The sequence below is a fragment of the Eschrichtius robustus genome, chromosome 11 (assembly GCF_028021215.1).
Source record: "Eschrichtius robustus isolate mEscRob2 chromosome 11, mEscRob2.pri, whole genome shotgun sequence".
Lineage (NCBI taxonomy): Eukaryota > Metazoa > Chordata > Mammalia > Artiodactyla > Eschrichtiidae > Eschrichtius > Eschrichtius robustus.
In genome coordinates this window covers 62,926,559-62,944,674 of record NC_090834.1, presented here as the reverse complement: position 1 = coordinate 62,944,674, position 18,116 = coordinate 62,926,559, and the positions used below count along the sequence as shown (strand labels likewise).

Genomic DNA, 18,116 nt, shown 5'->3' with positions numbered 1-18,116 from the left:
TTCCTTGGTGGTGCAGTTGTTAAGAATCCGCCTGCCACTGCAAGGGACACGGGTTCGAGCACTGGTCCGGGAAGATCCCACATGCCACGGAGCAACGAAGCCCGTGTGCCAAAAGTACTGAGCCTGCGCTATAGAGCCCGCGAGCCGCAAAACTACTGAGCCCGTGTGCCACAACTACTGTAGCTAGCGCGCCTAGAGCCTGTGCTCCACAACAACAGAAGCCACGGCAATGAGAAGCCCGTGCACGGCAACGAAGAGTAGCCCCCGCTCGCCGCAACTAGAGAAAGCCATGTGCAGCAACAAAGACCCAACACAGCCAAAAAAAAAAAAAAAAAAAATTAATTTTAAAAAATAAAGGAGACCAAAGAGACATGAAAACTGAATCCAGCTTCAGATCCATAATTTTCTTTTCTTGTAACGATAATTATTGGGACAACTGGTGAAATCTGAATAACATCTATAGATTAGTTAATATCAATATTAGGGCTTCCCTGGTGGCGCAGTGGTTGAGAATCTGCCTGCCAATGCAGGGGACACGGGTTTGAGCCCTGGTCTGGGAAGATCCCACATGCCGCGGAGCAACTAGGCCTGTGAGCCACAATTACTGAGCCTGCGCGTCTGGAGCCTGTGCTCCGCAACAAGAGAGGCCGCGATAATGAGAGGCCCGCGCACCGCGATGAAGAGTGGCCCCCACTTGCCGCAACTAGAGAAAGCCCTCGCACAGAAACGAAGACCCAACACAACCATAAATAAATAAATAAATAAACCCAAAGTTAAAAAAAAAAAATCAGTATTAATGCTCTGATTTTGAGGATTGTACTGAGGTTATATAAGAAAATGCCCTTTATTTTTTAGGAAACTCATACAAGTATTTAGGGGTAAAGGGGTATCGAGTATATAACTTAACTCTCAAATGGTTCAGAAAAAATTATACATATATCTCTATATTATTTATATATACATAAGTAATAAAGCAAGTGCAATAAAATGTTGACAATTGGTATTAAGGGTGAAGGTTTATGGGAATTCGCTGTACTGTCTTTGAAATTATGTAAAAGTAAAACAAATCAGGACAATGCTTACCCTTAGGGATGGGTAGTGACTGGAAGGGAGTATGATGCAAATGAGTGCTTGTAATAGTCTATTGCTTGATCAGGTATATTCAGCTTGTAAAAATACAGTGAGCTGTATACTTATGTGTACTTTATACAAATATGTTTCAACAAAAAGTTTTTGAGCAGTTAAAAGAAGGGACTTCCCTGGTGGCGCAGTTGTTAAGAATCCGCCTGCCAATGCAGGGGACACGGGTTCGAGCCCTCGTCCGGGAAGATCCCACATGCAGCAGAGCAACTAAGCCCCGTGTGCCACAACGTGTGCCTGCGCTCTAGAGCCTGTGAGCCACAACTACTGAGCCCACGTGCCACAACTACTGAAGCCCGTGCACCTAGACCCTGTGCTCTGCAACAAGAGAAGCCACCGCAATGAGAAGGCCGCGCACCGCAACAAAGAGTAGCCCCTGCTCACTGCAACTAGAGAAAGCCTGCGTGCAGCAATGAAGACCCAACACAGCCAAAAAAAAAAAAAAAAAGAAGTGAAAAGAAAAAGAAAGAAAGAAAGCACAAGCCTGTCCCCATAAAGCATGGAGTGCTGTGTTTGGCCCATGGAGAACCTGTAACAAAGGTCAGACGGTGCTGTCTGGGCCCTCTGGGCCAAGCACAGAGCCAGGCATGCAGCACAGTGGCTCTCGAAATGAGATGCGAAGCAGGGAGCAGGTTGGGCAAGGCAGGGAAGGGATATCTCTTCACCCTAAGCCAGGAGGAACACAACCCTTTTACCCTCCTGTATACCTCACCTGTTCTCTCCTGATAGCTTCCTTCAGATCTGATGGGAGCACCCAGGCTTGAAGCCCAGAATGAGGGGCTCAGGGGAGCACTTTATCCCCAGCTACCCCTGAAGCAAATGAAAAAATACAGAGATAGGAAATGTGCTTGTGATTCTGTCACTGGGATATGCAAATAAAATATATATGATAGGCCTATCTGCCTAATATTCCTGCCAATTCATTCTCTGGATGTGATTAAAATGAGCAATAAATTCCTCGTGAGTCTCAGTGGAGTGAGGATCTGGGAGTGGAGATGCGGGCTGGCACCAGCACGTCCCCCTCAGCTGAATATTCATCATGGAATAGCTCCCTATATTTTTGTTTTATCTGCCATCATGTGCACAGAGATATATTTCTACCTCTCCTTCGTCTCTTAGTTATGATGTGAAAATGGTCTAAGCTTTAAGTATTAAACTCTCCAGCTAGTGAAATCCTTCAAAGTGAGATCACAGTTATCTTCTCTACGAAGCCTGCCCTGCTCATTCTGCCTGGAGGTGATCCATGCTTTCCTGGGGCCCCCACAAACTCTGTGTGGACCCCTCCTAAGGCACAAGTCAGTCTGTGCGTATCAGAGCTAAGAGCGCCTGCCTCTCCCCATCTTCCTCTCCCAACAGCCAGCTCAGGAGACAGGAGCTGGGCTTCATCCACCTCTGGACCTTCTCAGGGGGCCCAAGGGGGCTTCCGCACACAGAGAATGCTGAGAGGACTGAGCAAACCAGCCATGAGGAGAAAATTATTTAGGCCACCTAAGGTGACAGAGATTCTTAGATAAGTGACACATTTTAAAAGGCAGAAGAAAATTAAAAATTAGGCTTATGGATAATTCTAAAATGAGAAAACCATCAAGAAATAATAAGTGAAAAAGCAGATTCCAAATATGGAACTAGGATCATAACTAACACCTTCAGGACCAAGTAGGAAATACAAATGTCTGACAGGCAAGCACATAATACAATAGGAAATAGGCGCCTGTGGCTGGAGAGTCCACGCTCCAACCCCTAAGGCATTATACTCACATTTAAAAAAAAAAACTGAGTTGGCAAAAGAAAACATGGCTGCCAGTTTGAGACCCCTGGGGTTTAAACAGTAGGCTACTAACCAGGTTAAAAAAAAAAAGACCACTTATATAAATATATATAGATATGGTCCAGAAAAGGCAAATGTAGCATCATAAGAAGAAATCTGATTCCTATCCCAATAGTTACTAATAATAGCTTGATTTTCTAAAGTCACCTGCTTTATTTCAGCTTCAGATTTCTCATTTGTAAAATGCGGGGAATAATAGCTGCTTCATGGCTTTGTTACAGAATTAGAAAAAATATATATTAGAACACCTGGCAGAGTGCCTAGATGCACTTGATAAATGGTACCTACTATTATTATAAGTAATTAAGAACATTAATAGCAGTTATGTATAGGTAGTCAGGCTATCAGGCTAAAATGTTTTTAACTGAGATTCAGCTCAGTTGACATCTCTTCCAGGAAGCCTTCCTTGATCTTCCAGGCAGGATTAGAAGCCACCTTGGCTTTCCACAGTCCCTGTCCCTGGGCTTCCCTGGGACTGATGACTCAGTGGTGTCATGCTTTACTTGCCTGTCTCCTCACCAGATTGGGACCTCCTTGAGGGTTTCACCCAGCTGTCTTCTTCCCATTTAGCTGAGAGCCTGGCACATAGATGTCATTCATAAATATGTACTGACTTATTTAATTCTCCTCATTTTACTCTCCAAATTTTCCATAATGGGAAAGATGACTTTTATAATTGCAAATTTTCTATAAAGAGCCCATATCTGACTATAGAGGTAGGTGAAGGTGGAAGAGGCTGAGCTGGTGGCACGGGGATGCCGGATGGACAGCAGGGGAGGAAGATAAGATCAGAGTGGTGGTCACCTGTGTCTAGACAAAGAGCCAGGAGATGAGGTCTCAGGTTGGAGCCTCGGCACCCTCCAGGCCTGAATCATTATGTTACTGACATGGGGCCTGAACTCAGAGAGGAGCAGCTGCTGCTTACTTACTGGCAGAGGGAGACAGAACCCAGTCTAAAGCAGTGTTCTTCCCCTGAAACTCTTCCTCACAATTTTGAAAAGGTAGTTTTTTGCAGCTTGGAGGAAAAAAGCAGAGCAGAAAGAATGGGTGACCATGGAGATGCTGAGCAACTAAGAGAAAGAAAACACTGCTGACATCCAGGGAGAGGTGAGGGTGGTTCACGTGGGTAGAATCTGAGGGGACTGCAGAGCAATCAAGTGGAGGTGCTCAGCAGACAGGTGAACATTTCGGAAGGAGGAAATCCAGACTGCGTAAAGGGATCAAGTGCAGAGAGGTGACGACAGAGAAAGTCTTCCAGCTGAGAGGTGACAGAACCCCTGGGCTGGCTCTGAGTGGTCTTCTAGCCTCTAAAGGCAGCCTCTGCCCTGGGTCACAGCTCTGTGAGGGAGCTCCTCCTGCAGCAGCCATCTGTTAAGCCTGGCTCTGTCCTAGCCCTAATACTGAATTAATTTCCTCTCCTCCCATCCCCCTCACAGTCGTCCCTGTGTCTACGTGCAGTCTCTCCCTTCCGGGCCAGACGCCCCGTTGCCTTCGGCCTTTTCTCATGGCACAGTTCTGCTTGCCTCCTTACTGCCCCCCTCTGCACAGATTCTAAGAGCTCAGTCTACTCAGAAGGTAGCATCTGCAATTGCCCTCTGTGGTCCAGAAGGATCTGACTGGCACAGAGGACGCAACTGCCACTTATTCACTCGGAACACCAGCTTTGTACTGATGTGGCTGACATCAGGCCATTTCTTGGGCAGCCAAATTTTGTTAAGGGTCCCTCTGCAGCCCTAACCCTTCCACCCCCTCTGGCACTAAGCAGCCTGTTCTCCTGCTTTACATGACTCGACCAGGGCCTGCCCTATGTCATACCACCTGACAAAATATGGGTACTTTTGGCCAAGTGCAGCACTTGCTCTCAGGGGACAGTGGATTGGCCTGAAAAGGGAGATAATGATGGGGATGCAGTCCCTGAGGTAACTTGAAACAGTGCTCAGGGATTTCCTTATGGCATGGGGGAAGCTGACCCAACTATAGGACAGGAACATGGGATTAGTTCTGTCCAGTGAGTTGTGAGTGGAAGTAAAGGGTCCTACTTCCAGGCTGGTCAGTTAGCTGCAGATGCAAGGCCCTTCAGAGCACTCTCTCCTCTCTGTAAGCAAGCAGCAGTATTTCAGAATGTGGCTGCTCTGCCAGTCAGGTCCCTGAGGACCTAGGATGAGCACGACCCCCCTCTGCTGACCTTCATGTACAGCATGAGGTAAAAATGAATCTTTGCTGTTTTAAGCCTCCGAAATTTTGGGTTGTTACAATAGCATGACCTAGTTTATCCTGACTGCTACACAGACAATGGTATTTTGAATGGAACCTTAGAAACCACTTAGTCACAATGTTTTCATTTCACAAAGGTAAACTGATCTTCAAGAGGGGAAGCGCTCACCCGAGGTCACCCAGTCAGTGAGTCGGGGAGCTGGGATCACAACCCCTGTCTTGTCTGTCTCAGTCCGGTGACCTAAGTGCTCTTACTCAAGACACAGAGAGTATGTGCCACTAGGTGGGACCTGTCACTCTTAATCATCTCAAAGCACTTCGGCCAGTTTGCCAACGAGAGACTCCACGATGCTGGAAAGAGCACAAGACTGAGAGTCAGAAACCAAGCCTTCCAGTTCCAGTCCTGCCAGTGAACCTACTATATGACCTCGTGTCCAAGTCTTAGTTACAGTTTTGACAGTAACTCACTCTGGGACCAAAGGCAAGCCACACCACATCCCTGGGCTCCAGTCTCCCCAGGAGGAAAAGAAGTCATTTGATTTAGGTTTCAGAGATTTAAAATGTGTGCCCACAGCAGAGCCTTCAGGGAGGTTACCTTGGGGGTAGGGACAGTCTGGTGGGCGGGGCACTGGGCCACCTCTCCTTCAACGAGAACAGCTCTATTTTCCTCTGACTTATTTGTTTAGACTTTGATAAGATTTCCCATCACTGGACTTGATGACTTCTCAGGTCCCTGCCAGCTCTGAGATTTGTGATTCTAGCTCTTGGATTCTGCCAAGCACTTTCTGAGATATAGATGGGTGGCTGAGAGGAGCAGAAGGCAGCCTGTTTTTAGAAGGTTCAAAAGTCTGGTTGAGAAGATCAAGTGAAGGTGGAGATTGTTTTGGCTCAGATTCTATACAAGGCTCTCTGGAGTGTGTGTGGAGGGAAGAGGTCAGGGAATAGCTCTAGAAGGAGTGATGATGGGAAAGGATTACTTGATGAGGCTAAAGAATACATGAGGCCTGAGGAAATAGTACTTAGGCTGAGATTTATGTCTTGCTATCCTTCCTCCTATGAAAAGGAGCTGGAAGGTCCATTACCTCAAAAACTGAATTTGAAAGTCCTCAGAAGCCAGAAGTGGCCCAGGTCTCTTCCTGGTCAGGAAGAGGGACAGCTTCCTATTCTTGATGAGAGGGGGGGTTGGATTTGAATTTAAATAGACAATAATCCCCTAAGGAGAAGTGGCCCTTGGTGTGGAGCCTGACATAATTTAATGAGTGAAAGACCAAATGCAGCGTGGAGTGCCCATAGGCCTTCTCCTTTCTTTGTGACTTACCTTGGCCTCAGAAGTCCTTAAAAGCTTCATCACCTCCCCTTCTCGAGCATAATCCAAGGGTGTGTGTCCCATTTCATTCCTCTGCAGGGGATTAGCTCCTGGCAGGAGGAGAAGGAGAAATAGAGCCTCTATGAGTGATCAGTGGGCTCTCGGCCTTCCCTCAGAGGTGCCTTGTGCCTTGATTTCAGTGTAAGGAAGCCCACAGAAATATGGAGCAACAGAAACCTAAGAGATTGAAATACATGTTAAGCTACTCTGAGAGAGGAGTTCTCAGTCTTCTCTGACACAGAGGTCAGGGTACTGAGGCTCCTACATGGGCATGCACACATGTGCAGAAACACACCACCCACGCAGAGAGGTGCCACCCACACAGATATGCTATACACACACACAGGTGTGCTGTGCATACAAAAATACACACAGCCAAACATGCTAAAAAATACACCAAACACGCACATAGATTAATACACCCCAACACCAATGCATTATTCATTAAAATGCCTGCATTATCAAATTCGTTTGTACACAGATGAATATTCATTCATGAAAATCATATAAAAATCTAAAGCACAGAATATACCAAATAACAGTGAAAAGGCCCCCTTCTTTCTGCTCTCTGCCTCTCCCTCTCCTTTAATGCTCTCTTCCTCTGGACACTTCCTGCCTACCAGAGTCAGCTGAGTCCTCTGGTCATCATCAGCAACCTGGCTGTGCCAGCCCTCACCGGTGCTACTTGTTGGTGAGTTTGTGCACTCAGGCAGGCATTTCCTCCAATCATTAGTTCCTATGATTTGAAGACAAAGAACTTTAAGTATAACAAAAAGAAGAGGCTTGCTGGGGGCCATGCATCTACCTTCTCTCACTTTTAAGTGCCGGCAGCTGATGAGCCCTGAATAAAGTGTCCACTTGGTGCAAAGCCTTGTGGACAGGCAGTCATTGAGGAAAGGCTACTCTAACCCCCATGCGATCAGAATCTCCTTCCCAAAGCCTAGGTCTGAGCACCTCACTCTCCTCTTCAAAAACTGTCCATTCCATTCAATTTGCCAAATCTTGAATGAGTGGGGCCTGGGAACATGGAAGACTCAGATCTAAAAGCACTCCTCTCAAGAACTATGTGTTAAATGGAACATTAAGGTAGTGGTCAACTAGTATTCCTTGATCTTCTTTTTTGCTAGGGAAGTGTTGTCTAGAAGTAAAGAAGGGTTAAGACACAGTCCCTGCCACAAGGATATAATAAGTTGGCTGGGGACACTAAATACACAGGTAAGGCCGTGTCACCACGAGGCCTGGCTCGGGGGGACGTCCAGCCACTGTTTGTTGATGGACAGTAAAAATCAGTGTTTCTCAATCCCAGGCTGAGGAAACATTTATATCATGATATAAAATCATTCCTATTGAAACTCTCTGCTTCTTAAAGGACTATAAACTTAACCGACAATGGCAAACATTCATTAAGCATTTACAAGTGGCTGTCTGCCTGGGCTGCAGAGAAGAGGTGTGGGAGGACGAGGGGAAAGGAACAGAGAGCAGAAAGTACGATCCAGGCCAAGGAAACTTATTGTCAGTAAGAAAAATTAATACTTTTATACATGATCCTATTTTCTAACAGAAATCTGGTACAAAATATTAATATAAATAATCTTTACTACAATATAATTCATATACCATCTAAAGTATACAATTCAAAAAAATAAATATACAAGTCAGTGGTTTTAAATGCACTTACAACATCATACATCATCACCACTATCTAATGCCAGATCACTTTCATCATCCTGAAAGGAAACCCCGTCACCATTATCAGAGACACTCCTCATTCCCCTCAACCACAGCAACCATTAGCCTACTTTCTGTCCCTGTATTTGCCTACACTTGACATTTCATATAAATGGCATCATACAACATGTGGTCTTTTCAGTCTGGCTTTTTAAATTTAGCATGTTTTCAAGGTTCATCCATGTTGCAGCATGTGCCATTCACGCTACAACATGAATGTAGGAATATAGCACATACTTCTTTCTTTTATGGTTGAATAATATTCCATTCTGTGGACATACCCCATTTTGTTTACCTATTCACCAGCTGATGAACATTTGAGTTGTTCCCCCCTTTTGGCTATTATGAATATGCTGCTACGAACATCTGTGTACAAGTCTTTGTATGGACGTATGTTTTCATGTCTCGGGTATATATCTAGACGTGGTGATGATAATAAGAATAATAGCCACTGGTATTTACTATGTGCTAGGCACGGTGCTCTGTACTTTATATACGTTATATCATTAAATCCTTACAACCATCCTGAGGGGCAGGAATTAAATTCCCATGCTACAGACATGGAAACTGGGCTCAGAGGAGTGAGACAACTAGCCAAGGTCACAAAGTTGGTTATTTGTTTGGAGCAGGAGTCGAACCCTGGTCGACTACAATTCTCCACACTCCCACCAGGGCAGCCATGACACACCACTGGCGAAAAATCATTCTGTGGTTTTTTACTGCTTACAGGATAAAATACAACCTTCCTAATAAGGAGGGTGCCTGGGTTCTTCCTAACTAGCAGGCAAGTCCTCAGAGGCTCAGTTGGAGCCTCATTTTTTCTTTCAATTCTGTTGGTGCTTACTGGGCTCTGTGTACCAGGGCCCTGTATACAGGAAGATGGGGGACTGCCAAAGCCAATGAAGAGTTTTCTTTTTTACATTTCTTGACCACTCTGTAGCAACTGATACCTTGGCCACTCTCTCCTCTGAGTTCTAAAAACCACTTTTCAGGTTTTCCTCACACCCCGTGACCGTTCCTTCTCTCTTCTGCAGGCTCCTCTTCCTGTCTTTAAGATGAGGTCGGGCTTCCCTGGTGGCGTGGTGGATAAGAAGCCGCCTGCCAATGCAGGGGACACGGGTTCGATCCTGGTCCGGGAAGATCCCACATGCTGTGGAGCAACTAAGCCCGTGCGCCACAACTACTGAGCCTGCACTCTAGAGCCCGCATGCCACAACTACTGAAGCCCGCATGCCTAGAGCCCGTGCTCCGCAACAAGAGAAGACACCACAATGAGAAGCCCGTGCACCGCAACAAAGAGTAGCCCCCGCTCGCTACTAGAGAAAGCCTGCGCTCAGCAACGAAGCCCCAACACAGCCAAAAATTAAAAAAAAAAAAAAAAAAAAAAGATTAGGTGCCACCTAGAGTTCGAGTCTAGGCACAATTCCAGCTCTCCAAAAAGCTAACGGGGACCAGAGGTGACCATGCAACTACAACTCAGGCCAAGTGTGATCAGTGTGCCGAAGGAGGGACAGCAGGACTGTGGAGGCTCAGGAAGGAACACAGCGCTAAGGGGCTTGTTCGCCTGGCCCAGTTTTCCCAGCTCAGCCCTGTTCTCTCTGGTGCTCAGCACTGAGGACTCGACGGGCAGTGGCAGACATCATCTCCCCCTTCCCCAAAGCTCCTGGACCACAGCTAGGGAGGGCCGAAAGAGAGCTACAATCATGCAGTGGAAAGGCCTCTCCTTTCTCAGGTAGCCTCAGGGGGAGCTCTGTCACTAAATATGGGCTAGAGTGGAAGGGGGATGAGGGAGAGACCTCTGGAAGGGAAAGAAGAGAAGAACAAAGAGAAAAAGACAAATGGTTAAGAGAGGGAAAAAAAATTGGGAGAGAGAAGGGGAGGGGGAGAGGAAGAGAGGTGAGAGAAGAAGATAGTGGAAGACCAGAGGGTGAGATTAGAAGCTTCAAACAAGTGCTGTCAGTGATCTATATTTGCTTACAGAATGAAAAATGTGTGCCATAAACATTGGCCACTGAGTAATTTCTAGTAGGAGTCGTGTCACTTCTCATAAAGGATGGGATGGGGATAGGTAGGGCATCTCTGCACCGGGGCCAGCCAGCACAGGGATGCCTTTTAAAGCAGGGCTGGGCCTGTCACCAGCCCAGGAGGCTCTCAGCTAGGCCCCACCCCAGCCACCCCGAGCGGGGAAGCCAGCCAGGCTCCCCAAGGTTCTGGAGCCTCAGGGCAGCACGGCTGCTCCCACTTTAGGAAGGCTGAGGCAGGGGCATCATGGATAATGTCCATCTAATATTAGTCCCCCAGCCCCTGCACCCTTGCTCTGATGCTCTGGCTTGACTAATTGCTGTAATAATTGATAGAACCTGACTTCTACAACTGATCGATTTCACCTCCACGACCAACGGCCACAAACCATTACACTCCAATAAATAACCACGTTGGGCCTCACCCGCCTGCCCTCTCCAGGGGCATCAGGATGGCCCATGCCCTGGCCTGACCTCCCCTTGCCTCCCACCCAGGGCCCCTCCGGGCCAAGCAGCTGGTCTAGAGGGTCAGGCTTCTGGGAGTAAGTCAGAGGGCTGGGCGGAGGTGGGGAGCGCTAATCGCAGGCCATCCGTCACCTCCCACTGGCTGTCTGGGGCTCAGGCCAACACCTGGAGCACCCCAGGCAGTATAGTGCAGGACCCCTCCCCTCCTCTCCCTGTTTCAGATTAGTGTGTCCCAGCTTATAATATTTGATAAACAGCAGACTGGCTTCCTGGCAGCACTGCTGCGGCTGCGCCTGCCCCCTACAGCTGTGGAAGGTCACTCATTGGGGAAATATGTTTCTGTCAGTGGTATTGAAAAAAGTTTAGTGGAGTGACAGGCCTCAATTTTTCAAATTTTATTAACTCCATCCTCTTAACCATTTGTCTTGAATTCCTTCAGATTCTGGGGGATCTGTCAATAGGGCTCGGGCCAGGAAAGTAGGATGGGGGTGGATGGTCCTGGACTGGTCCTGGCTGGTGCCAGTGACAGGCTTGGGTCTCAACACCCAGGGCAGGATAAGGCAGTGGAAATGGTATTGACGGGAGAGAAGGCCTGGCCCACAGGGGCTCAGGGAGCCTGCTGATCTTCTCTGGTACAGCACCTGCTTTAGGTTTGACATAATCATAGGCTTTCTGAGTGGAAAAAGACCTTAATGATGAGCTCTTACAATTCCTTAAGAAGAGACTCCCCTCTACTACATTCGAAACAGGTGGGTCACTCTGGCTTCCCTGAACATGCCCAGAACCCAGTCCCAAGCTCATGGTCTACCAAGGGGTTCCCGCCACTAAACTGAGGGCAGATTCTTTTCGCATGAGCCCCAACCTCTCTCTCCAACCCCACTCCCACCTTGGACTGCCTGTAAACCCTTGTTCATCTTTTAAGACTCAGTTCAGGCTTCTTCTCCAGGAAACCTTGTTTCCCTACCACCCCAGGTTTGGTACCATCCTTTGTGCTCCCACAGGCCCTTCTGCTTCTATCTTACTACATTGATCCCTGTGTTAAAACAGTCTGTCTCCATCCAAGACTGAGAACCCTCAGAAGTCAGGGACCATGGCTGATCCACTGCTATATCCTGACTACCCAGCACAGGGCCCGGCACAGAACAGGTGTTCAATGAGATTTACCAAATGAACGGACTTCTTTCCAGGTGCTGTCTTCTGAGGGCACACACAACATGGCTGTTCTTCCTGCCCCAGAAAAGCCCTTCTCACAACAAGTGTGTGACCATGTTCTTTGCTCCTGTGGGCCAAAGCCCCCAGTCTCTTTGCTGGTTCTAGACACCTCTTTGTCTGGGTGATAGATCAGGTCAGGTCAGGCCCCGACACCCTCAATGCTCTGTGGGTGGGAAGTGGGGAGGAAGTGTTGGAGAGAGAGGCCCACTTGCCCTTCCTGGGGAGAGTGCTAAAATCAGAGTGGGAGATGGGATTCAGATCTTCTCTGTGCTGACAGCAAGCCTAAGGTGGGGAGGGGAGGAGGCATTTTACTCCCTCCTCCCTTGACACCACTCTGTTCTGGCCCTCTGCTACCTCTGTGAATATCAAAGATGATGCGTTTGAGACAGCTTAAAAAAAAAAAAACAGTAACTGCCCTGTACAAATGTGTGAGGCTATATTATCAATAATATTGACATGCTCACCCACTCCCTCCCATCCCCCACAGTTCTATCAGCCATCGGGGCCTTCTAGTGATCCAGATCTACCACCACTGCAGTTTCCATGACTCACCCCTTCCCCTAACTGCAGCTGGCTCCCTGCCCCCTAAAAGGGCACACGGCCTGGGAGCCAGTGGGGATGGGGGTCACCACTCCTGGCTGTGTGACTGGGGTCCTGCTTCATTTCTCTGGTGGTAATGACTGCTGCCCTGCCTGCCTCTAGAGGTTTTGTTTGAATTGAGTAAGATAAAAAGCTTGAAAACTATTGGGGGGGAGAAAGATTGTACTGGCTGTACAATGCTCTTTGTAATAACTTTTGCATTTACTCTTCCTTTCCATTTTTACTGCTGGCTCCTTTAGCACCTTCATCCTGATTTTCACTATTTTAACAGTCTGTTTACTATTTCCAATTGGAAGTTTTTGTTGAATATAAGGGAAATCTTTCCCATGATCAGAGACATCAATGTGGAGCCATCCATTCTTTTTGGCTGCGAGCTCCCCATCAAGGAAGCGCTCCAAGAGAGACAGGACGACCACATGAGAGATGCCGTGAACCTGTCCCATCTCCACACTCACCTTCGCTCACCTCCACACTGTTGTCTGGGACACTCCTCATGCCTGGAACCCCACTCCTTGTCTCCCTGACTATCCAGACCCTACCCCTTTTTCAAGGGCCCTTCTCTGGGAAGCCTCCTCACCCTTCCAGCTCTCAATGCTCATCATCTATAGGCTCCTATTATCCTCCCACTCCTCCCTTTTTTGGGAGTCCATCTCTGTTTAATCTTCAGAGCTAGTCTGTGTGTAGCTCCTCAGGTCAGAGATGGACTGATTCTTCTGTGTGTTCCCAGAGGCTGAAGGTGAGAGAGAGGAGCCCTGTCCAAAATGTTGCAGGCAGCACGGCAGCACTGGGAATAGAGCTGAGGTTCCTGAGCTTTTCCCCTAAACCAACCACTGAGCATTCTCAACAGAATCCATACACCCGCGCACATGTGCACCTGCAGATTAGCCTCCCTGGTAACCAAGAACCTTTACTGAGTTCTTATTATGTGCCATACCCTGTGCCAACTACTTCCTCTATTTAATTCTTAATAAGAATTTGATGAAGAAAGCAGGAGAGGTATACTTTTTTTTCATTTCACAGATAACTGAGTCCAGTGGAAGAGCAAGGTGAAAGGAGACTGGCTAACATTTGTTGAGTGTTACGGCCTTTATATACAGTTATTCATCATACAAAGACTGAGAAAACAGAAGTGGGGAGAGCTGAAATAATCTGCCCACAGTCATGGGACTTATTATACTATTTTCTCTTTTGTATATGTTTGAAATTTTACATAATAAAAAAAATTTTTTTTAAAGAAGACAGGTCTGGTTTTCCACCACACAGTGCTACCTTCCAAAGGCCTGATGACTCAAAAAGAGGTAAAAATCGTCTTTCCTCTTCCCTTCCAATGTGCTCAGATGATCCAAAACCAAGATGGGGGTGGGGCGGGTCTCCAGAGGCAGGTTTGGGACAGACAGCTTTGTAGAAGGGTAAGAAATGGAACTCCTTTTCCTCCCATTCAGGGCTCCCCTGTCTGGGGTGACAGGGGAGCCCCCAAACAGGTCATTTAGAAGTCCTAGCTGGAATGTCCAGAATGTCATTTGGAAGTCCTAATTCTCTGACACACACAGTCTGGGTGGGAACCCTTGCCTTCAGGGAGGTGGATTTCTAAAATTCATGGAACAGAGCTACTGCCTCATGGCTCCATCATTAAAATTCACTGAGTACTGACTTTGGGCCAGGAGCTGGGCATGCAGTGGAATCAGACTTGTTCTTGCCCTGGGGAGAACCCAGACTGGTAGGAGACAGACAGGGACAGAAACAATGACAATATAGTGTGGTGTCAGGATGAGAAGAGGATGATGAATCCCTCCCCCCACTCCAAGGGAGCCATACACAGTGTAGCTGGGGAGATGGAAAAAAAAGTACCAGGTATAGAGCAGAAGGTGCTATAAGAACTAAGGGAAAAAAAGACTGGAGAAAGCCTGGAGAGGGGAAAGTCAGAGCTCAAGGTCATGGAGACTGAGTGGGAGAGTGTAAGCTAGAACCCAGGCCTTCCAGTCCAGGGCTCTTTCTACTTGCCTTGAGCCCTACCCCATGAGCTTTCAGTTCCAGCACTGACCAGAGGGACTAGACTACACTGGGTTTTCACCGTTCTCTTCAGTGTGTCAAACGCCTCTTTGCCTACCACTCAGACCCAACATTCTGCAAAGACCAGCTCCATTTCCCCTGCCTTGAAGCCTTCTCAGACCACTGCAGCCTACGTGGACAACTTCCTCCTTTGAAGCCCTACAGTAGTTATCTGATCACACACTTTTCACCCATATGTGTCTTGTCTCCAGAAGCAGATGCATTACTAAAGGGATGCTTTGTGAAGGCTTAGAAAAGGAAATGGTGATGATCCCTAGGCATCAGGATGGGTTCACGGAAACCAAGTCATGCCAGACTAACCTCATTTCCTTTCTTCATCAGGATTACCTGTGTTTGCTTAAGCAGGTACAGTTAGGGCATATGTAGACTTCTTCAGACATACGCTGGGGTGTCTCGGGACAACTCTGAGGACACAATGGAGAATACAGTGTAGTGTGGAGGGTTAGTCAGTGATTGGTGGACTAACCAGAACCAAGCGGCAGGGTGGAGTGACTGACAGATCAGAGGTGAAGAAAAAGGAAGTTTCCAATGGCAGCAAAAAGGCTTGGTCCTGGTTCAGCATGTTGACCCCTGACATGGGGATGGCCTGTTCATCATATCTACGGATGTCAGATTAGGGTGGGAAGAGTACCAAATACATGTGTGGAAGATGGACATTAAGAGCTAAACCACATGAGATGAAAATTAATGGAGATAAATGGGAAGTCATGGGTTTTGGATGAGAGACAAAATGGAGATTGTTCTGGGAGGAGTGATCAAGATAAGAAAGGGTTTAGAAGCCATGTGAGAAACACGGTTTAAGGAATTGGAGGTTTAGGCTGGAGGAAAGATAGCTCAGGAGAACATGCCTGAATTTTCAGGTATTTGAAGGGCCATCATGTGGAACAGGAATTAGATTTATTCTACATGAACCCAACAGTAAAATTAAGACCCTTGGAAGCAGATTTTGGCTCAATATTAGAAAATTCTAACCATCAGAAAATCCAAAGATAGAATGTGAGCAGCCTCAGGAACAAATGAGTTCCCCAGCACTGGAAGTGTTCAAGCTCTGAATGGGTAATAATGTGGTAGGTCTACTACCTATACATCAGTTTACAGAGGTTTATTTTTTTCAAGAGTGTTAATTTGTGTTTATTCATTCATTCAGAGATACCTTTGGAGAGCCTTCTATGTATCTGGCACCATGCCAGGTGCCAGGCACAGAAAAGTGAATAAGAAGACACTGTCCTTGCTCTCAGGGAGCTCCTGATCCTGCTGAAAGCAGATGGACGAGTTTATTTCAATAGTATCTTATGCCTTGATTACAGGCCTCAGGACAGGGAAGGCTGACTTCAGCCTAAATCAAAGAGTTCCTATGGAAATTCAAACACACATTTGGTTACTAAAGGTCATAGTTTAATCAAGGCCAAATCACTTGTGTAAACCAACTACTGGCTATGGGAACATAAGTGTACATTGAAGCACAATTTGTGAATTTCTGTGCATGGTATTTTGCTCTTACAGTCCAAATTGGTCTTTGGCTGGAACTTGTTTATGTATCTACAGATTGTCTTACAAGTGGCTGTGGTGTCAGGGCAAAGTGATTTAGCCAGCGGGGCTACCCAACTCTCCATTTCTTACCCACCCTATGGGGACTGCTTCAGCACAGACATAAACATGCTCCTGCTGTTACCTTATTGCACTCATCACATGGGGAGGCTAGAAGGCTTGATTCAGGGATATGATTGGATTTTAAATCCCAGTCTCCCAGGATTTTAATTACTGGTCTGGGGCAGCAGGGCTAGGCACTGGCTGCCTTTGGATGGAGGAGGTCGATACGCCACTCCACAACATATTGAGCCACAATGCCTGCAGACTCTATTTCTCTATTTAATCATCTTTTGCAAAATTTACAGTGGAACAGGAGGGATCAATACTGAATTTATCACATTCTCTTGTAAATATGAGCCAGGAAAGAGTTCCAGGCAGTTTGTTACTGAATGGGAGGGAACACGTCTGTGTATAGCTGGGCATTAGGAAATGAGACAAAATCCATACTTCTTGGCATAAGCTACAGATGCTCAGCCAGTCTCTAAAAGCCTGAAGACAAGTTCAATGGGAAGAACACTGATTCATTCACTCATGTGATCAACCAACCAACATTCCAGAGCACCTATTTTATGCTGAACCCTGTATAGGCTCCAGGAACACAACTGGAGCTCTGCTCTTGAGATCATAGTCACAGATACCACAGTGGCTCTGCCACTTACTAGTGGTGGAACTTGGACAAGTTACTTAACAGCCTAATGCCTTTGAGTATGCATATGGAAAATGTAGGTGATAAGAGTATTAAACTTGCAAAGATATTTTAAGTACTGAAAGAGAGAAAAGCCTTAGTCTAGAGCTTGGTACAAAGTAAGAACTCAATAAATGACAGCTATTGTTATTTTTACTACAATTACCATTATTAAGCATTCCTTCCTATAATATTTCTCACTAATGGTATATGTGTAGAGATGGAGGTGTTGAGGAGGGAGCCAGCCACCCCAACTCTTTAGCAGATGGAAGGGAGACTGAGTGGCCTTCCACAGGTTAGAGACCTACTCAGGGCTACTGGCAGCAGAATCAGAGGAACAGAAGGAAGAGGATATATGAGGAGACACATGCTAAGCTGTTTTTTCAAACTTCAGTTGTAATCTTTAAAACAATAAAACAGCTTCCTAAGGAATTCCCTGGTGGTCCAGCAGTAGGGGCTCCACGCTTCCAATGCAGGGGGCAGGGGTTCAATCCCTGGTTGGGGAACTAAGACCCCACATGCCACGTGGCTCGGCCAAAAATAAGCTTCCTAAAATTGCTGTGGGGTAACAGAGTGAGAAGTGATTCACTTCAGGTAGGCAAACCAGGAAAAGTGACAAGAAGAGCCATAAATGAGTTGGCTCTTGAAGGCTAAGTAGGGGTTTGATAGGTGGTGAAGTGGGGAAAGGGAATCCCAGGCACAGAAAAGTGAATGAGCAAAGGTTTGGAGGCAGGAAAGACTCCATGCTAGGGAATGAGTAGTTGAGTGGACCTATGGCAGAGACAGTTCCTGTGTCCCCAGGCCCACCTGGCTGCAGGCATGCCCCTGGTAAGCCTATCAAGCTCTGGTCCCAATCCTGAAGCAAACAACTGTCCCCTGCCCCTCTTGGAGATAGGGTGGTAGAAGATTCCTGGTGGGCTGCAGAGAGACTTGCAGGCTGGGTTAGGCATGTGAGCTTAACTCACAAGCATTAGACATTACTGAAGGTTTCAAAACAGGGGAGTGGTAGGGTTTTGCAGGGTAAAGGTTTGGAAAGGAGCCTAGAGGTAGGGAGACCAACAAGTAGTCTCTTACAATAGTCCAGGTGAGAGTGATGAAGTTTGAACTAGGATAGTGGGGACAGAGGAGAGAGGATAAACTTGAGAGAAAACTCTAAGAAAGATGGGTTTGGTGGAAAGTGAGGGTGAAGTCATCAGA

The 18,116-nt window shown here is 46.9% G+C and overlaps 1 protein-coding gene across 2 annotated transcripts in view; it reads right to left on the bottom strand.

The window, feature by feature from the left end:
• CLPB (ClpB family mitochondrial disaggregase) overlaps nt 1–18,116 on the bottom strand; it is a 163,178-nt gene that overhangs the window by 50,154 nt on the left and 94,908 nt on the right. For both annotated transcript variants that reach the window (XM_068555530.1, XM_068555531.1), the window contains exon 6: nt 6,501–6,598. In XM_068555530.1, the coding sequence (XP_068411631.1) occupies nt 6,501–6,598 (98 nt within the window). The remainder of the gene's footprint in view (nt 1–6,500; nt 6,599–18,116) is intronic.